General features: G+C 49.2%; 1 protein-coding gene across 13 annotated transcripts in view; it reads right to left on the reverse strand.

The window, feature by feature from the left end:
* The window catches only part of BMAL1 (basic helix-loop-helix ARNT like 1), a 104,107-nt gene that overhangs the window by 29,029 nt on the left and 53,858 nt on the right, over nt 1-21,220 (reverse strand). For 8 of the 13 annotated variants that reach the window (XM_033404460.2, XM_049713796.1, XM_049713795.1 and 5 more), the window contains 5 exons: nt 7,165-7,293; nt 4,361-4,484; nt 3,169-3,392; nt 874-912; nt 539-580 (listed from right to left, as the gene is read on the reverse strand). In XM_033404460.2, coding sequence (XP_033260351.1) covers nt 539-580; nt 874-912; nt 3,169-3,308 — 221 coding nt within the window. In that variant the 5' untranslated portion in view covers nt 3,309-3,392; nt 4,361-4,484; nt 7,165-7,293. Of the gene's footprint in view, nt 1-538; nt 581-873; nt 913-2,319; nt 2,424-3,168; nt 3,393-4,360; nt 4,485-7,164; nt 7,294-21,220 lie in introns of those variants that run through there. The other 5 variants (XM_033404463.2, XM_049713794.1, XM_033404468.2 and 2 more) reach the window with 3 other exon arrangements.

Raw genomic sequence — 21,220 nt, forward strand, 5'->3', positions numbered from 1 at the left:
AATGGCCCTGGGGCTACTGGCAGAAGAGCTCAGGATCTGCATGGAAAGGAGTCGCAGGCATGGTTGGAAGCAGGAAAGACGGAGTTAGAGAATCTCCTCAAGGGAGCAGGGCACCCCCAGGTCTAGCCTTCAACTGCACCTTGCAGAGCAATAAGGGCACTTTCAGAGGCTTGGGACAGCCCGGGGAACCGAGTCACTGAGCCAGGTCTCCCCGAAGGGCCCTGAGTCAGGAAGGAGTAATCTGCTGAAGACGGAGAAAACCTTTAGCCTTGATTTATCTTCTGCTCCCTCCAAAGCCCCCTTCCGGTTAACTGTGCTTAGACAGCAAAGAGTGAAGGCAGCTCAGCCTGGAGGGATGGAGGGAGTGGAAGAAGGCCACATCAAGCCCGGGCCCCCCATCCCCTTCCTCCTTCCCTAAGGACGTGACAGTGTCGAAGACCGTCTGACAGACAAGGACCAGATATGCAGAGCCTCCTTGGCTACACACCAAGCAACCAAACCAGGACAGTTTATAGACAGAATGAGGGTCCAAGCTCACCTTGCATTTTTGATCCTTCCTTGGTGCTCTGTGTATTCTAACCTGGAAAAAAAAAAAAAGAAGAAACACAATGTCCTGGAGATTGACAGCAGTTACACATCTGTTTTCTTCCCTGCCTTAGCCCTGTCATCTCTACATGACACACAAGAGCTTTGGTTGTTGGCCACACTGGGGGTGGGGGGAGGGAGACAAGTTCAAGCCCATAGGCTCAAGGCCTCCTTGCTTATCCCGAATCAAGGACATGGATGGAGCCTGCACCACGTAACAGAATGTTTAATTATGCAAAGAAAATGGCTCTAAGGATGCTGAAGTTCAAATGACTAGATTCATGGTACCTTCCATGAGGGTCGTCTTTGTCTGTGTCCATGCTTTCTCTGAGAAAACAAAAGAGAATGTGACTGTTAAGACATACAAAATAGCTTCTTATCTAATACAGAAGGCCCTCATTTATCCAGAAACCAAGCAATTAGAAAGCTCAAATAGTCATAGTATTGACTCTTGATGTATAAAAGTAAAACAAACAAAACCAACTTGAACCTACTATAAAACCCAGACCAAACAAAAGTTATATATACCGTCTCAATAGAGTTCGCGTGTTAACATATTTTTACTGTATTGATTGTTTGAGAAAATTGGGAATACATATAGCATTTATGGAAACTCTTAGGTAACCAGAGTATCTGAGTAACTGTAACACCTCATTCCCCCCCGCATCATTCTGGATAAATGGGGTTCATTCATTTGCAAAACACATCAAGCATCAAATATACTATATATTTGGTGACGGTGGGTGAGGTGAGGAGGGGAAATCAAAGTACCCACAAAGAAGTACTGAGCAGAGCCCCAAGCCAGCTCTTCAAAGGCACTGCTACCCAATGCTCTGGTTCTCAGCTCAGCGGGAAACCCCGAGCCCTGAGAAACTGGGACAGAGGGAGGCATGGGGTTGAGGGGCCACAGAGATTCCTGGGGCCACAGCAGGGATCTGCCTTCCTTGCATGGACTCCAGAATCCAGTTTTCACATCACCTTGTGGTTCAGTAGAAAACAGATTGAAATCCTCAGAGGAAGGAGTTCTAAATCCCCTGGGTCAGCTCACACCCTTCTCCAACCCCTAAATCGCTCAGGAGGGCACTGGCCAACATCTGGGCCTCCTCCTTTCTCCTGTAAGAAAGGAGGGATTATGGCCTTCCAAACAATGTCATCTCAAGGGCAAAAACAACTTTCTCAGGAGCACTGAGGCACATCACGGGCATTCTAGAACAGTGGTTCCCAACCAAGAGCCCTCAATTTCCCCACAGGCAGAGACTTTCTCTAGCTAGTCCTGAAGTTCAGAAGAAAATCTACAGGCCACAGGGGAAAATGACAACTCTCTCTTCCCTTTTGTCTAGACTTGTATCCGCTCACTGAGGCAGATGACCATCTCAGGTGAAAAGCAGCTCTGCCCTACAGGTATGAGTTTAGGGCATTAAAATGATAAGATAAAGGATTATGGTCGCTTAATTAATAGGGTCTCCACGAATTACAGAGGACCTGCAAACTGGGGTCCATGCAGGAAACCTGAAAGTTCTGGATGGAGACAAGGTTGGGAACCACAGATCTAGATAGCAGAGGTCTTAGAACACGTCAAGGCCTCCATCAGCACTGGCCCAAGACAAAGGCTCCACAGAAAGCACCTAGTTTCCCTGTTGGGGAGTTACTGCCATGGAAGAACACCCTCTCGGTCCTCACACCCACTCTCCATCCCCTGGGCGTCCACTCTCTTAATCATCTGGGATCACTTACATATTACTCATAGCATCTCCTAGTGGGCATCTGACCTCCAGCCACTGTGCTCCCCAAATTCGACCTGTGAACTTCAGCAGAAAGGACATCTGCTGTAGGGGGATACCTCCTTGGAGATTTTCCCTCATTAAACAGAAGAAAACCTCTCAAATGGACATTTGGGCAAGACTCCACAGTTGCCTCTACAAAACAAAACGTGCCTTTGGATGTTCTATGCTGACTTATTCCCTAGATGTTTGTTCAGCTACAGAAGAGCTGACTGTAAGCGTGAAAACTTACTTACTCAAAAGAAAAGCCATCTAGTCTAAAAAGAAAAGTACTATTTAATGTAAGAGGAACAAACTAATTTAAATAATGTTTAAGGACAATGTCACTGTTCCTATACTGTTTCCAGAGATGACCTCTACTTATTCACTCCACAAACGTTAAGCAAGCCATTGATGTCCTCCTAGAGAGAGGCCTTCAGGCAAAGCTCTTTTTGAAACCACTGAGGTTACATCCAGGGACTTGGCCATCTTGCTCACAAGAGCAAAGGAAAATGAAGAAAGGGGTAAAATGTGGAACCTGGCTTTAAGGCTATTCTTTTTCCCTCGATGTGGAACAATCTGGGGACAGGAGCAGGGAGTAAACACCTCAGCAGTACTGGAAGCTCCCTCCTGCTTGCAATCCAGGGGGAAGATAAAGGGCAAAATCAACTACTGTGTGGCCAGCTGGAGTTGGATCTTTCATTCCCACCCCTTTTCACAGAGAGGATCCCTTCTTCCAGGAGGGACAGTAGAGGCCCTAGATGTTCGTGCCTGTGAGCCAACACCAAGTTTAGCCAGAGGAAGACGAGCCCAAAGGCCTTACTGGTAGTCCGTGGAGCTGCCCTTGCGTTTCCGGTTGCAATCCATGCCACCGGTGCCCAGGGGGCTGGAGAGGAGGTCGGTGGCACCTGGGGACATGAAGTCGCTGATAGTTGAAGAAATGTCCATTCTCTGTTCGGCCATTGGAGTCTGGAATAGGTACAAGGAGGCACAGAGGCACGTTTATTTCTACGTGCTCTTCTAAGGTGGAGGACGACCAGGGTGGCTCTGTGGAGGAAAAGGGACTTGATTACAGCACCAACATCTCTCTCGCCCAGCCAACCAGAACAGGACCAGGTAGAACTGGAAGGGGCATCGTATTTACTCTAGGAGTTACTATAGGTAATTTAGGCTCACCCACTCGTTTTTCTTGTAGACACAAAGCTCAGAGAAACTGGGTGGCTTCTCCTAGATCCCCGTGCCAGGGCATGGAAGAACTAAACCAGAACCCAAGGCTCTAGAAGTTACAGCCCTGTGCTCCTCCCACGGAGGGGACCAAGTGTCCCAGATGTTCTGACAGTCCTAAATTAATCTTCTTCTAATCAAATCTAATCAATGAAATAAATATGATCTACTTGTTATCTTTGTGTTTTTAAAAATTTATTATTTTATTTATTTTTGGCTGTGTTGGGTCTTTGTTGCTGTGCGCAGGCTTTTTCTAGTTGTGGTGAGCGGGGGCTACTCTTCGTTGTGGTGCGCGGGCTTCTGAACGCGGTGGCTTCTCTTGTTGCGGAACACGGGCTATAGGCGTGCGAGCTTCAGTAATTGTGGCACGTGGGCTCAGTAGTTGTAGCGCACGGGCTTAGTTGCTCCGCGGCATGTGGGATCTTCCCAGACCAAGGCTCGAACCCGTGTCTCCTGCATTGGCAGGCGGATTCTTAACCACTGTGCCACCAGGGAAGCCCTATCTTTGTATTTTTATTACAATTTTTTATCAAAGTTGTAGGAAAGCAGAAAATATCCTTTCTCAGCCTGTAAGTCCCACTTGGGAGTCAGGAAAAAGTGGTCCCTCTCCATCACTGGCCCAGGCAAAGTCTGTCCTGTCCTCCCAAACTGTCCTTTTGTACTCAGGATTCCACTGCAAGGAAAACCTAGCATAATGAAGTGAAGACACTGCAAACACTTGCAAAACATTTTGAGAATTCATATCTTAAAAGCGCAAAGTGAGTCGGCCCAAAGGAGAGGCTGGCAAGTACCTTGCAAGGGACTCCAACTGCAAACCCAGTTGAAGGTGGCCGTGCACTGCCCGCTGTCGGGGTCCAGCTCCAAGTGACGTGACTGGGGCTGTCACTCCCACTCTCTGGGCCCGAGTTTCCTCATCTGCAAAGTGAGAGGCAAGGGTGAGCTCTTGTTTTCACTGTCACTATTGTGCCCACACATTAGAGACCTGAGCCCTCCTGGTTAGGCGTGTGCTGTGTTTTCACTCTCACGACCATTGCTGGAGTGAACATCTTTGTGTGCGTAGCTCTGCACATTTGAGCTATTATCTCTAAAAGTCAGACTGACAGGTCTAAAGGGGACACACATTGCATGTTTTGGTAAATACTGAAACACTGTGCTCCAGAAAAGAACCAATAATTTACATCCCCAATAAGAGCTCTTGTCAATCTGAAAGAAAAAAACGAAACCTCACTGTTTTTACTTGTAATTTAAAATTATTATGGATGGTGCTCCTACGTTTATATGGGCATTTTTTGGTTTTCCTTTGTGCCCACTCATGTCCTATTTTCCTACCATATTGTCTTTAGGATCGATGGGCCTCCTAACTCATGCTCACCCAGGCACCTGAACTGGTGGGAGAAAAGCATGCAACGATCCTTGACTCTTCTGCTCCATTTTTTCTCCCACTCTGCTACCATACTTGCTCTTTCCTCCTCAAACCTCCAACATCTCCCCAGTCCTCATGCTTAGCTGATACTTCACTAAGAGGCCAGCAACCACTTCTACCAGCTACCTAGATGCTGCAGGCTAGGACCCCAGCCCCAAAGCATGCTGACCCCATCCTCTTTTACTAGTCCAGACCATCCGCCCCAATCCTGCATCATCCACTTCCCCCACTCTAAAGCATCACTCCCATTAGGATAAGAACACACTCAAACAACTCTCATCTTGCGGGGGAGAAAAACACAACTTTTTTGAACTCCACTCCCTTCCAGTTACTGCCCCAATTCTTTGTTTCCAATTGCTTTCCTCTTCCCTCACTATAACTCAACTCAAATCAGGCTTTTGTCCCCATCATCCCACTACAACAGCCCCTGTTGGGTTCACTAGTGACCTCCTCATTGCTAAATCCAACAGCAAGTTCCCCATTCCCTCCCTACTCGTCCCATCAGCACATCTAATAGAGTCGATCTCTCCCTCCTCCCTGTCTCTCAGCTTCATGGTTCTCCTACTTCAGTGGCCACTCCTCTTTGGTCTCTTCAGCTGGTTCCTCTCGTCTCCTCGCCTCTAGCCGTCCTCGGCCCTCCTCTCTGTCTATACTCACTCCCTAGGAGATCTGTCTAGTTTCATTGCTTCAAATACTATCCATGCTATGACAACTCCCATATTTACATCTCCAGCCCAGATCTCTCCCCAGATTCCAAACCTGTATAACCAACCATCACCCTGGCATCTCCCTTTGAATATACAACAGAAACATGAAACATCCATGACCAATCCCTGGTTCTCCCCAAGCCAAGCCTCTTGGCCATGCCCAGGTCAGTAAGTGGTACTTCAATCCTGCTTGCCACTCAGGCCCCAAACCTAGAAGTCACCCCTGACTCCTTTCTTTTCTTCACAACCTGCATCCAATCCATCAGCCAATCTTATCAGCTCAAGATTAAAAAAACATCCAAAATTCAACTACTTCTCCCCTTTTTCTTTCATATTTCTGCTCAGATGAAACTTCATCAGTGAAGCTTCCCTGAAGAGCCACATAATATGACCTCCCCACCAACTCTTCCTAACCACCCCAGGCCTGCTTAATTTTTTCCCATCGCCCGTATAAGCATTTGGCCTGCAATAATCTACTTAATTTACTGGCTGTCCTCTCCATTAGACTATAAGCATCAGGAGAGCAGGGACTTTGGTTTACTGCTTGCACCCTTAGTGCCTAGAACACTTTCTAGCACACAGTAAGCACTCAAAAAATGCATGTTGAATGAATAAATTTGTATATCAGGAATATTAATCTTTGCTCGTTATAGATGTTGTAAATACTTCCCCCCGCTTTTGCCTTTTTACTTTGCTTATGGTATTTGTATATGATACTAAAAGTGACATGTTTTAAAAACCCTGTCACCCCAAAATAATAAAAACATTCTCTTCTTTGCTGATGTTTTTATAATTTTTAAAAAAAAATTTAGTTCTTTAATCCACTTGGAAATTATTTTTGGTACACGACCTAAGGTTGGGAATTTCTTATTTCTCTCCAAAGAATAGACAGTTGTCCCAACACCACTCACTAGACCATGTGTCCTGTTACCTGTCACTTGAAATGCCATCTTTATTGATTTGTTTTCTATTTCTGGACTTTCTCTTCTTTTCCTTTGATCTGCTTATTTCCATCCTGGTACCACACTATTTATGATTGTGGCTTTATAATACATTTTAATATCTGGTAGAACAATTCCTTTCCTGCTTCTTACTCTTCATTTTTAGAAATTTCCTGGCTAGTCTGATGTATTCTTCAAGGAGCATTTTATAATCATTTAATCACATTAAAGGCCCTGCCGCAGCTGTAGCTTTTGTTGTTATTATCATCATTATTACTGACATTAAGAGAAGTAGGCCAACAGTGAGCACAGACCTCAGGGTCTCGGTGACCCTTTGGGTGTCAGACCTGTGGTGCCCCCTCTAGCCCCCACTCCTCTTTTTGAACAGCCATACATTTGCATGAGGTGGAAAATTTCAAGTTTCAGGGCTCCTGGAAGAAACCACACTTCCTGAGGGAAGGACTACCATCGGAGCTGCCAATGATAGTCACTCTAGGCAGGGGTGGGTGGGATAGGATTGTTACCTGAAGTTATGGTTCTTAAACCCCAGATCCACCTTGGGAGAAGCAAGGGGCCACTGGACTTGTTGGTCACCTCAAAGCAATTTTCATGTTTTGTCGCTTCCTTTCAGGCAGTCAACTTCTTCCAGAAACCTACAGTGGGGCCCACAGGAAAAGAAATCCCAAACAGGTCAATTTGGAGTAAATGAAAAGTCTCATAGCAGCTGAGGAAGATGGGGAACTTGCTCATGACTCCTGATTACAGGGAGCAATGCTGAGCTGACCGTCCCGTCCTTCAACTGCCTGTTAAACTCAACTGCAAACACATGAGGAAGTCTGCCAGGAGATATTTTCTGTGAAAAACAATGCCTTTTAAATTACTAAACGTAAATTCTTGGACACGGCCTTAAGAGGAAGAAGATAATTATATTTTTCATTTCTCCTACGGGGTCAAGCAATAATAACGGTGAACAGTGACTGAGCGTGCACTTGGCGTCAGGCGCTGTTCTTACTGCACCATGTGGATTAACTCACTCAGACCTGAAAATAACTCTGAGGTAAATACTGTTGTTTCCACATTTTACCAAGAAGATCGAGGCAGAGAGAGGTGAAGAAACCAGCCGAGGTCACATAGCAGGAGAGCAGTGGGGCTCCAGGAGCTACACCTGCGAATAACGACACCACTCAACTCTCTCTCCAGCCAGGTGAGTTACCTAAATGCACACAACGAGGAACCACAGAAAACAAGTCTTCAGGAAACATTAAGCCAAGACGAAATGCCAGCAGGGCCAATACCTGAAGCCGCTGGGAGTGAGCTGACGCTGAAAGAAAATGTCCCTGAACTCAAGCACATGTGGTAGAGAAATCAGTTCTGAAAAGCTGCTCATGTTAAATTAAAGCGGGGGGAGAGTTTGCTGCCCTGCCCACCTCCTGCTGGCAGGATACAGGGGTCTCCTCTCTGGCCCTGCGACCCCTGTGGAAGGAACAGGCTCTGAAGGAAGAAATGGGCTGCACCCGCCCCACTACTCCCTACCTGCTCCACCTTGAGACGGAAAGACAGATTTTAACTGGGGCCTTCCTGACCTTCCTGAAGCACAAATTCTGGCGCTTCACATTCCACTGGCTAATTCTTGCATCTTCAATGACCTGCCTTTGTCTTGATCATTATAAAGGTCTTCAAATGAATATTCAGGGATAGAATGGACCGTGTCCTCCCGATTTATTCTTCCTCGCAGTCTGGTTCAGAAACCCTCACTGTCTGACACAGGTAACCCTGTCTGGGCAAGTGCAAACGATGTGACCAGGAATTCTGGACTCCCAGTCCCTAAGCCTCGATGGATAAGCAGCAGGGATGCAAAGTCCCCAGGGCAGGGCTGCTTGGGGGAGGCTCAACACACACGATCCCACCTAAATCTGATTCCCCATCCAGGTCCCACACTATCCCGCCAGCCCCCAAATTTGCAACCCAGGATCCACCCTGGGCGACCTCCCTTCTCCTTCTAACAGCCCCAGAGCCCACACTTGGCCCTTGGATGGGTGGGTCCAGCCACTTCATCCATCCTTTATTCATCGCCTCCATCCAAGCTGCTCCCCTCTCCAGTCTCGCCCCCTCCTCACCGTGGTCAGAGGTAGGACACCCCCTTGCTTAAAATGCTTCAGTGGCTTCATTGCTCTCCCCAAGCCTTCCAGATAAAACCCCAAACACCCCTAGCAGGATACACCAAGCCTCCGCAAAAGACGTGCTCGCTCTCCAGCCCGACAGCTCATCTGCTACCCGAGGCGCCAGGCTGCTGAAATACTTAAGCTCCCAAAAGCACGCAGCCGAGAGCACGAGGCCTCAGCTGTGCCCACTTTGTTTTACAGGTGTGGCTCCCTTTACCCACTCGGTCACCGGGTGAACGCCTGCGTGCCTTTCAAGTGCCCTCAGGTGTACCCTCAGAGAAGCCTCCAGCTCTCCCGGGCTGCCCCGCCCCTTCCCCTCGCCCGCTGCGGCCTCTCTGCCTAGACCCCGCCCAGCCCCGCCAGCTGCGCCGGATCTCACGGCTCAGCATCTCCCAGCACCATGCCTTGCATTTTCTTTCCCCCACTTCCCTGAAATTTAGATAAAGGTTCTCCGTACCAAACTCCACACGAAATTTCTTATTTTGAACATTTTTTCCCAGCACTCATGTTTACTTTATAGAAATAATAAATGCTAACATAGATTTTTGGCACTGTATTTTGCAAAACAAAAACCATGTTTCTTATATGCTTGGACAAGGTAAGGAAGCTGAATCAGCTGTGCCAGTTATTTTTTGGAAAACTGTTTTCTCTCCAGGAAGGTGTTCTTAGATGTAAGACAATAAATGGAACAACGAAAGAAAAGGGACAAAAAACGTCTTCTGTGCTAACTACTTCCAGAAGAGATTTGAGCCAAGAGAGGGGGCTCCAAGAGGCCAAAGGTACCTGGGAGAGGGACCCTTGCTGACTGGGGGCTCAGGGCTGGCCCTGGTGCTGCCATCCAAGTGACGCATAGCGAGGACGCTCTTGGGAGAGCCTGGCCGTGGTCCTGGAGTCAGGGGTCACACGTGTGCCCACTTCTGACCTAGAGATTTCCGAAGGTGGGAGGGAGGCTCTCTGGGTGGCCAGAGAAAGCCAGGCATGAAGGGACCTGGGACGTGTACCTGGCAAGAGCTTGGGGGCACCCTCTGTCCCACCTCAGTCCCCTTGTGCTCCTCGGAGCATAGGGAGAAGATTCTCTGGGGCTCCACACAAAGGAGCAAGGGTGCTAGCAGAGGTGAGCCTGTCAGCCACTATTAGGTGCCAAAAGGAGACAGCTGGTACTCGGAGCAGAGTGGGCAAGGCTGAAGCGCCCCTAAAGAAACCCACACACACCATCCACAGGAAGATGGCCACAGGGTGCCCTCCAGCTGTGGACCAGGCATCTCTGGGCTTTCCCTCCTCCCTGCCCCAGCACCCAGAATGACAAGCATAGAAAGGGGAGCGTGTGGATTGTATCAAGGTTCACACCATTAGCTGCTCCTCTGTGTGGGAAGTCGGCAGGCTGCCTCATGCCAGGCCTGGCCAAGTGACTCGCCCCGATGGATGAATGTGAGTGGAAGGGACAGTGGCAACCTTCAAACTGACCTTTACTGCGTGTCCCCCTGTTTGTGCCGAGACCAGCGATTCCTGGATAGAGGCTCCTCCTTTAGCCAAGACCCTGTACGGATGCAGCATGAACAAGAAGTAAACCTTGGCCACTGTAAGCCCCTGAGATGTTGAGGTTGTTTAATACCAGGGTGACTGGCTCTTCTGTTTGCCTCTGACCTTCCTGATTTAGCACTGAAAGTCCTGCATCCCCGGAAACCCCTTGGTCCCCTAGTTGACACAGGCAGGAAGAAGGAAATAGACTCTGATCCTGGAGCCACAGACCAAGCCTGACCTGGGAGGAGGGAGCGGGAATAGTGGCGGTCACACTGGTGGAGTTTAATCTTCACAGTAACCTGTTAATTACGGTCATTATCCCAAATTTCCAGGTAAGGAACTAAGCACTGAAGAGGCAAAGACATCCTGCTTAGCAAGTGGGGACTGAAACCCACATGTGTCTGGCTCACTGGTGGTGGTTCTTTATTCTGCCACACGACTGCCCATCCTGCCCCCAAAGCCACCCCTACAAAGGAAAATACAAATGCCCCCAAAACAAGCACTCCTGAGGAAGGAATCAGGGAAATGTGAGGAGAAGCAATCCTGCTTCAGGAAAGCTACAGAAACTGAAGTAAGAAGTTGTCTCTGGGCTTCCTGGAAGCCAGGGCAGAGAGGGAAATGCTCCTCTTACTTTACTAGGGTTAGCAGGGAGAGGTATCTGTCCGAGAGACTTGTTGGTTTTTTTTTTTTTTTGGCCACTCCAGGCAGCTTGCGGGATCTTAGTTCCCCGACCAGGGATTGAACCTGGGCCCCGGCAGTGAAAGCACCGAGTCCTAACCACTGGACCGCCAGGAAGTCCCCGGGAGACTCTTTCTATGTGACCTGAGCAACGCTGTGCCGAATGGCTCTGGCTCTGGGGAAACAAGCTTTGTGAAAGGACAGAGGGCTTCTCCCTTTATAAAATAGGACCCTGGTAAAAGCATGTTTCCCCTCCTGCCCCCGCCTGCAGGTGTAACAGCTGGATGGAGCTCTACTGAGACCACTTCGTGAAGCCTCAGGATGTCACTGGGGTAATGGCTTTTGATGATGTTTAATAAAAGGGCACAGCTTAGGAAAATATGGACGATAGTGAATCAACACCCTTGCTTACCTGTGTCTAGTAGCTACATGCTCACCGATCTACTTTGCCACAAAACCCCTAGCTGCCTGCAAGGACCCCTGTGTGGCCACCTCTGCATCCCCACCACCTTCAAGGCGCTGGCCCTGGACACAGCATCTGCTCCAAAGTACTGTCCTTCCCCCATGCAGAGGAGCAGGGCAGCTGGCCCCGGTTCCATTCTCCATATTCTCAACTCAAGGTTTAATGAGGGGATGAATGTGGAGTTGCTCTGGTCTGTTCAGATGGTGGTGGCCTTTGAGCAGAGGTGAGAGACTGAAGGGTCCCTGTCCCCTCTGCAAGTCCCCCTGATCCTCTGGTTACTCTGAAAGTTTGTGGGGAGTTTGGTTGCCTCGCTTTGCAACAGACGGATTTAGAGAACACTCACCCATGAGACCAGGTGCCTCGACCCTAAGATAACCGGGGTTTGCACCACGATCAATCAGCAAGCATTTCTTTAGCCCTAGTGGAAGCCAGGGCACTGGGGACACAGCGGGGTATGTTTAAGATCCCCTCAATCCTGATCACTGCAATAGGCAGGGTCGTGCCTGCAGTTGTGCAAGCAGTGCACTGCCCCATGTCAGTGTACCTGCGCCTCTGTTAAGTGGCAGAGATTTGTGGAGCCATTACTACAAATTTCCAGCAGGTGGCAGTCAAGTATCTTGAGGAAGAAATGCCTTTTTTCCCCTAGCTGTGGGGCATATGTGAGGTACAGGAGCAGAACAGAGGAGAAAATGATTAGCTTACTTGCCGGTGTGTGTGGGGTAATGGAAGGAGAAGGGACCAGGGAGGAGGGGAGACTTGAACCAGGTTTGCCTGGTGGACTGGATGATTAGAATGATGTTCTGAGCAGAGGAGAGCTCATTTGCAGTGGCTGTCAGGGGCCTGGGGAGAACCCCGTTTGTGGCACTTGTGTACCCAGTCCTACTGGAAGCTCTAGATGCTTGGGAATCCTGAAATCAAACAAAAATCAAGGAGCTTGCATTTGGAACGATGGGGCTAGAGAGCCTATTGAGAGGGTCTCACAAGAGGCAGGGGTTGGGAATCCTGGAGTAGTTTGGGAATCAAAACAAGGCTGGTCCGGGCTTCCCTGGTGGCATAGCGGTTGAGAGTCCGCCTGCTGATGCAGGGGACACGGGTTCGTGCCCCGGTTTGGGAAGATCCCACATGCCGTGGAGCGGCTGGGCCCGTGAGCCTTGGCCGCTGAGCCTGCACGTCCGGAGGCTGTGCTCTGCAACGGAAGAGGCCACAACAGTGAGAGGCCCGCAGCCCGCATACTGCAAAAAAAAAAAAACCAAGGCTGGTCGGACTTCCCTGGTGGCACAGTGGTTGGGAACCCGTCTGCCAATGCAGAGAACGGGTTCAACTACTGGTCCGGGAAGATCCCACATGCGGCAGAGCACTAAGTCCATGGGCCACGACTACTGAGCCTGCGCCCTAGAACCCATGCACTGCAGCTACTGAGCCCGTGCGCCTAGAGTCTGTGCTCCACAACAAGAGAGGCCACTGCAACAAGAAGCCCGCGTACTGCAGTGAGGGGTAGCCCCTGTTCACTGCAGCTAGAGAAAGCCCGTGCACAGCAACGAAGACCCAACACAGCCAAAAATAAATCAAATAAATAAGTTTAAAAACAAAAACAAGGCTGATCTATGTGGAAAAGGGCCCCAACACCACTGATGGAGGAGAGTCCACAGCATTCCAGTCTTGGAGGGCTACTGAGGGCTGTTAGGAAGATTCTGAGATCTACTTAAAAGGCACAATACAGAGCATGCCCCTAGCCCAGCACACGAACTCAGTAACTTTGTTGAACGAGTGATAAAAGGGACACCTTCTTAGACCGTCGCCAAGTCTGTCACTGAAGTACAGGAAAGAGAACAGCCTGAGGAACAAGCTACAGCCCCACTGTGCTTTCTGGGAGGACTCTTGGTCCTGGACGGGGATGCACAGACCACTGATGGCACCTGTGTGGGAAGTGGCCCAATTCCAGCCGACGGCTGAGCAGCTGCCCAAATTGAGGTGGATCATGATATGGAGGCAAAGCAGAGAGGCCATGAAGAAGGGTCGTAACTTTCTGGACATTGCTGAAGGAGAATTTTTATTTTATGTGCAGAAAACAATGAGTGGACAAGCAGGTCCAGATTATTCCTTTAACAGGTTTGATAAAAAAGACTGCAGAATAACTTGGAGTCTCAGGAATGTCCGGTTCCCCTTCAAATATCCATGAATCACCTGAAAAGGGAACTGATATTCCTTATTGCTTTTCATGCACCAGGCCCTTTATGACACAGTGGTTAGGAGCATGCTCTCTGCTGAGAAGTGATGGTCAGGTTTCAAATCCCGACTCTACCAGGTATTAGTATCTGGGGTGCAAATCTCAGTTCCAACATACACACGACCCTTAACTTTGCGTGTCAGGGTCTCCTGACCTGGGAGATACAGATGATAACATTACCTACCTCAGAGCTGTGGTGGGGAAAGGAGATGAAGAAAGTGCTTAAAGTGGTATCTGGCACATAATACACCCTCTATACGTGTTAACTATTATTATTTTGTCATTTAAGCATCACCAAAGCTCTATTAGATGTCATCTCTCCCACTTTAAAAATGAGGAAACTAAGTTTCAGAGAGGTTAGGTAACTTGATCAAGGCCAGGGATTTTATAGGAAGGTAGATTTAAACCCAGGTCGGTCCTTTCCAATATGTGGCATGGCCTCCATGCAAAATAAAAAATGGGCACATTCCAGAGGATGCTGTTATGAAATTCTTCACACCAGCACTTCCCAAAGATCTCTTCCTGAATACCAACCCCATGAAACTTTAATGATGTTACATGGGGGGAAAAATCAATGGCCAAAGAAGCGTGGGGAATTCCGGGCTAAATGCTGGGTTTCTCCTCTGCAGGGCTTCTCGGAACCTTAAACAGGGCCCTGCAGAGGGCAAAGTCCGGGAGCGGCGGGGTCTCCACCTGCCCACAGATGCTGGTCCACATGTTTTTCTTCACCTAACATCTAGTGGACAAAGGTTGGATGGGGCACATTAAGGGGAACCTTGCTCTGCAGAATCATTCAGGATGCAGTGATCCTGCTTCCCCTCCTTCCCTGCCTATTTCCTCACCAGAAGGTGGTCGGCATGGCTTTGTCAGCCTCCTGGCTCCTCTGAGAAAAGCCGAAGTTCTGACGACCCTGTCCCACTTTGCCTCGTGAGTGGTCCCTGGCCGCTTCCTCCGCCCAGTGCCTGCCCTCTGCCTCTCAGCACCCACATGCATTCAGCCCACCCACCAGCCCAGACCCAGGGTTTCTCTGCATTGCCTGGAGGACCGCAGTGGAATGTGAAGCCGCCAGGGGGGTTCACATGTGTTGCCTCCCCGGAGGATGCGGGCCTTGTTCTCCTCGGTGCCCCAGTGCCGGGGAGGCAGGGCGTGCTCTGTACTGGTCACATCCTGGCTGCTCTGGGAGGCCACCTCCCGAGGGCCAAGCTCTCCTCCTGGCCCTCAGCCTTGACACACCCCTGCATTTGATGATGGTACAGGGGTGGTCATCAGGAGGGACCCGTGAGTCACACTCAGTAACCAGAGACACACAGCCTGCCTCCAGGCTGTTGGGGGCTTTTTCTTTTCTTTTCTTTCTCCTTTTTTTCCCCCTTCTTTTTTTTAAAACTTACAGGGTAAGAGAATAGAGCTTGGCCCTAAAGACTCAGGGGAAGAACGCTCTTTCCACCAAAACACCTGCTGCCTGAAGTTGAAGAAAGTCCTAGAAAACATCTGCATCTTGTTCTAAAGGAAACAGAAGGATGCACTGCTGTTATTGGCGGTAAAGAGAAGGATGCTGGTGTGAGGGGAGCAGAGTCAAAGATGGGGCAGCCCGAAAGGTGCTGAGTTTCGGGGTAGGGCTGTGGATGGAGGCCGGCTGGGACAGGCAGCAGGGGGTGGACCCGAGCAGCGTTGAGACTCAGAGAGGAAAAGGGATGTGCCTTCTTTGAGAATGTGGGGAAGGCAGAGAGAAGGACAGAAAAATGGGAAGAATATTGAGCAGTGGTGAAAAGAGATGGAACAGCCTTCGCCTCTCTGCCACGGCAGGGAGCAAGGCCGACTACAGAGTGGGCAGGGACTTGAGGACAGGCTGGGAAGCAGTGCAGAGCAAGGGTGGGCAAGGCCGTGCACTGGGGGCTTATCCAGGCCTGTGACCTGCCCGCACCTCCCCCGGCAGGAGCAGAGGAAGAGCCAGGGTTCTGCCCTGGAAGGCGGGGCTCGCGGGGCATGGACGAAAGGGTGAGGGGATGATATGGGTGTGAAGAGAGGTAGGACGGGGTGGTGGTCAGTCCTCTGGAGCCAGACAGCCTGGGTTCAGCTCTGCCGCTTACTAGCTGTGTCCTGGGCCAGTTCCGTGACCCCTGGGAGCTGCAGTCTCCTCACCTGGAACAGGAGGAGGATCCCTCCTCAAGACTGAATGAGGTCAGTACATGAAAAGCACTTAGGATGCCCGTCGGGTTAACTGCGGTTACTGAAATGGATGAGCTGTGAGGTGAGACAAGGAGAAGAAGGCTGGGGGAGGTAAGCACGGAGGTCACAGAAAGCAAACTCAGACCACAAGTCTGGGGTGAAGGGGCTCAAAAATGGTGGGAGCCGGAGCACCTGGGCTGGCAGGGAGTGCCTGGCAAGTGGACAGTGAGCTCTGGGAGCAGAAGGCAGCCGATGAGTGACGGGGAAAGGCCCGGAGAGGGACCTGGCGGGGTAGAGACCGTGCCAGAGGCCCGCGTCTTGCAGCTGGAAGCACTGAGGGCTCCTCAGAATTTGAGAGGGAGGTGTTACTTTAAGAAGTCCATTGGGCTTCCCTGGTGGCGCAGTGGTTGAGAGTCTGCCTGCCGATGCTAGGGGACACGGGTTCGTGCCCCGGTCCGGGAAGATCCCACATGCCGCGGAGCGGCTGGGCCCGTGAGCCATGGCCGCTGAGCATGCGCGTCCGGAGCCTGTGCTCCACAACGGGAGAGGCCACAACAGTGAGAGACCCGCGTACCGCAAAAAAAAAAAAAAAAAAAGAAGTCCAACCTCTTCATTTGACAGTCAATGAAACTAAAATTAGAGAAATAACTCCTACGGAAAGCTGGGAAGAGGATAATGAGAAAGTTAGATCAACAGGTGATGATAACAAAACGTTAGAGTGACCCAGGAAGACGAGATGGCGAAAGCAAAGGATGACGATTTCCCTGGATGGAGACCGCAGGAGAAGCAGAAGCCAGTGGCTGACAGTGTCACCCAGGGCTGGGCTGCACGGGGGACTCTGGGTGGGGGGAACACCTGGCTAAGAAGGGTCAGGGGCACGGTCCCACCCACCACAGGATTTTGCTGATGGGTAAGGAGGCCTCAGAGGGCTACCACGGCCCCAAAGGCCAAAAGCAATGCATCCAACAGAACTTACTAAGCATCCATATATGCCAGGTAGTTTGTACAGTGGAAGAACTGGTAATTTGAGTAAACTTGCACCACAAATTGCCTGTGGCAGTCCAGTTTCAATTCAGGACGGTTCTGTCACAATGGAGACACTAGGAGTGTGCTGTCCCACGATGATTCATTAACCTTGCAACAGACATCTACTGGGAGCCCCCAAGTGCCAGGCACTGTTCTCCATGGCAGGGCTGTGTGTGTGCGTGTGTGGTGGGGCTCTGTGTGCACATGTGTGGTGGGGCTCTGTGTGCACGTGTGTGCAGTGGGGCTGTGTGTGCATGTGCGCGTGTGTGCATGAGTATATATGGGGTGGGGGGGTAAAGAGAGCACCACCAGTGAAGGCCAGTAAGGAGACAACTACAGTAGTCTGGGGAAAAGATGATATGCTTCAGGCCTGGTCTGAGGAGTGGCTAAAAGAATTCTAGATATATTTGCAGGTAGGCTGTGCTGATGATGGATGGACATGAGGTGTACGAGGAGGCGGGGCTGGGTGGCCATGGGGGGGGTGATAAGAAGCTGTCGATTATTGATATGTTGTGAGGGAACAGCCGGCGGGATTTCATGTCTTTCTGCTGTGAGGGGTGTAGCCGGTCTGTAAACTACACAAGGGCCCCCAGCCCAGGGGGCCAGTGGGGGTGAAGATCCCACCTGAGCTCCCCCTGCCAGGCAGCGTGCCCCGTGTGACAGCTGGGGGAAGAGGTGCCTTCTTTTCATCCACCCAGCAGGGCAGGAGCTGTTGGTCTGGATCGTGCTGAGTGGGGGGTCTGCATCACCGACTACATTGCAGCCCACGTACCCACCTCCTGCCTTCCTGGAGCAGCGCCCACCTCCTGTTGACTGAGTATCCTGCGTGCTGAGGATGGTGCTAGCCCTTACCCAACTCATTTGGTCCTCAAAATGACCTTTGGGGGATGGTAAAAAATCACCATCATGTAAAAGATGGCACTGAGGCTCAGAGAGGTGTAGCAACTTGTCCAAAGTCACACAGCTGGAATGGAGGAATCAGGGACAGAGCCCCGATGTGCCTAACTCCAGAGCCAGGACTCCATACATACTTTGTTGCTTCAGAGACTCAGCAAAGAAAAGCAAAAGCTCCATCCCAAGCAGGAGGAAGAGGTAGGGCCGGCTCTCACCCATCTGCCTCCCGCCTACAGTGCAAGGATGCCCAAACGGGTCACAAGGCTGTGAATAGACCAGAGTGCTGGGGGCACGGCAGGTGTGCTAAACTGGTTAAACAGTTAACCAGATGATCCTTCCTGTTTCAACTCGGAATGACTGGGAACCTTTGTGAAATGCACTTGTCCACTTGCCTGCCCTGGCAGGCACCGTTTGAGGAGACGATTGAATTGTGTGATAAGTCTCAAGGCCTCTTGCCAGGGCCCTGGATCTAAGATGTTCATCTGAGTGTTTCCTGACCCCAGGAATAACCCTGCAAGTTCCTCTTTTAACTAAAACGGAATCAGCTTGTTTTCTTTCATTGGTCTCCTTCCTACACAAGGAATAAACAAAATTTCAGTGATTTCAGTTTCATTTTTCTGAGCTTTGGTTACAGCAAGTGAGTGTTACATGTCTAAGAATCTGAAACAACATGAGTTGTCGAGCTCAAGATACTTTTTCTGAGAAAATATGCAGTGGAGGAATCACAACAAAAATAACAACACAAAAACTGCAGCAGCAGAAACCACACACTGGGCTTTTATTCTGTGCCATGCAGTGGTTTTTTCATTTAGTTCTCAATTAGAAGTAACTAAGTCTCAGAGAGGTCAAGTAAACTGCCTGTAAATCCTCAGTGCATGAGTGGGAAAGCCAGGATTCAAACTCAGGTCTGTCAGACTCCAAAGCTCTGTGACAGGTAAAGGAGTTATTATCCTTTCTGAATTAAGTGGAACAAAACAAAAATAAAACCTGCTGTAAATCAATAAAAAGGCAATCACCCTAGTGGAAAAATAAAGATTATGAATAGGTAATTCACACAATCCATTTGCGCAGGCAGAGGCCACAAAACAACAAAAACAAACTTGGTAAAAAGCGAGGAGCCTGACTGGTTTTCCTTTCGGTAAAGATCTACACATGGATGTTAAAATACATAAATACATACATACAGTTGGGAGGGGTGAAAAAAACAGAGATGGCAAAGATGAAAAAGAGAACAAAAACTATGTTTTAGACTCTTTAAGATTATATACTTTCTAAAACGGCCAGGGGAAACATCCAGACATCTTATTTCTCTGGCAATGGATGCAGTTAAGTTCTGACTTCTATTATGTATCCTTATGTAAAAGGACATTTCTAAGATAAGTGAAACCATTTCTTTTTATTTCAAGTCTATCCTAAGGTTTCTCCAGCTGATTTATAGGCTAAAATACACACACACATTCTCTCTCCTTCTCCCTGTCTCTCTCGTACTTTCAAAGACTCAATACAAATATTTTCAACATTCTTTTCATTCTCTTGAAATAAAATTTGTAAATAATATAACCTTACCAACACTTATAATTTCAAAAACAACGTGACTGTAATACAAAGAAGAAAAAAAATAAAGTTAAAATAAAATAATATGTCTATCAATACACAAAGATTGGACACAGCTACTCTAGAGACATAGTGAAAGATATAATGAGATGCTTGTATCTATTTATAACAAATAGGTAAACCTCATATACCTGGTGGTTGTGTTCCTGGAAAATTCAGTATATATTAAAAACATGAAAAAATTATTTATGTTTATATGTAAAATGGAGTCAGACTCTAGGCCCAGATCATTATAAACAGGGTCTCACATACATGAATGCCCACTGAACTTTGGGAAGTTGGGCAGGATGTTGGACAATCCTTTATTCTCTACGTGTTACATCCAGCACCCCTGCTGCCCCCCAGTGAAAGCCCTGTGCCCCAAGTTGTGACAGCCCAACCACCCTGCACATTCCTGAGATGTCCTATAGGGGGCGCTACGTACCCATTCACAACCAGTAGTACATTTCACCTGCATTTTCTACAAAGAGAAGGGTCAAGGAGGGCTTAAGATATTTACTCAAAGCCATATAGGAAATCAACAGCAGAGTATACAGTAGAGGAGGAAGGGAATTATTATAATATTTATGTTTATTAAGTGCTAGACATTGTGCCAGGTGCCTTTTGTTATGTCCATCCAGGATCTCATCTAATCCTCCTACCAACCTTGGGGTTAGTTCTATTAGCGTCCCCCGTTTTCAGACAGAGACACTATGTATCAGGGAAGCTAGGACACTGCTCAGGGCCCCGTTTTAGGTAACTACAGAACTAGATTTTATCCAGTCCTTTTTCTATTGTTTCAAGCTGCTCTCCCTCCAGGTTTTGGGCCCACACCTTGGAAACGAGGTCCCTCACTTTGCTGCTTATCTCTCGGAAATAGTAACTGGGATACACGCTATCTGAAAAGCAACCGACAAAGATAAAGATGGTTCAGTCCGTTTCTCAGCCCTTCTGGCTCAGCCAGTGTGGCCAATGCCTGGACCAGGAAAGCCCAGGGGCACCTGAACACAGGAAGCAGACTCTTGATAAAGTCATGAATCACCTTTTCCTGGATTCTTGGGGGAACTTGGCCTGAGCTGCCAGGGTCAGGGCAGGATGACCAACGTGACTGCAGGCTGGGTTTTGGGGACTGTTACTGCCCCAGAAGACCCCATGCCTCCATAGTCCCACTCCATGCCTCACAAGACGGCTGGCAGCTGAGGGGCTGGGGCCCATGCCACTGAAGCAGGAAGGGCCAGACAGTGAAAGAGGGCTTGGTCACCAAACCTTGAGGTATCATCAGGTGTGGGGAATGGTTTGAAACAACAACTACAGCTTCATGGCACATCTGCCTCTGCTTATTTAACCCTCAAAACATCCCTAGGAAAAGGTACTGTTATTTCTATCTTACAGAAGAGCAAAGAGGCAGCCAGTGACTTGCACTTAGTTACACAGCTGGTGAAGGGCAAGACCAACACTCAAGCCCAGGTTAGACTGGCCCTGACATGCCCCTTCCCACGTCCCTCTCCTGCCCTTCCAAAACGCTTCCTGATGCATGCATTTCAGGAAAATGTGTATTCGGCACCTGCCATCCCAGCTTTGGAGGGTAGGTGGGCCTTGCACCCCTCTACTCCACAACCGCTGGGGCTGTTCTGGGAGACTGAACGTTGGATTAGGAACTTGAAGATATGGTTCAGTCTTAGAATTCTTAGGTACCTTTCTCCCTCTGCTTTCTGGCTACAAAATCATGACGAAGCATTTTGAACAAGAAACCTATTGCATTTGACTTCATGTGCAGGAAAAGAAAATACTAAGAGCCCACATCTGTCACCCTGATCTAAACTCACTGCATCATGAACCCTGCAGGCCTG

This window comes from Orcinus orca, chromosome 8 (assembly GCF_937001465.1).
Source record: "Orcinus orca chromosome 8, mOrcOrc1.1, whole genome shotgun sequence".
Taxonomy (NCBI): domain Eukaryota; kingdom Metazoa; phylum Chordata; class Mammalia; order Artiodactyla; family Delphinidae; genus Orcinus; species Orcinus orca.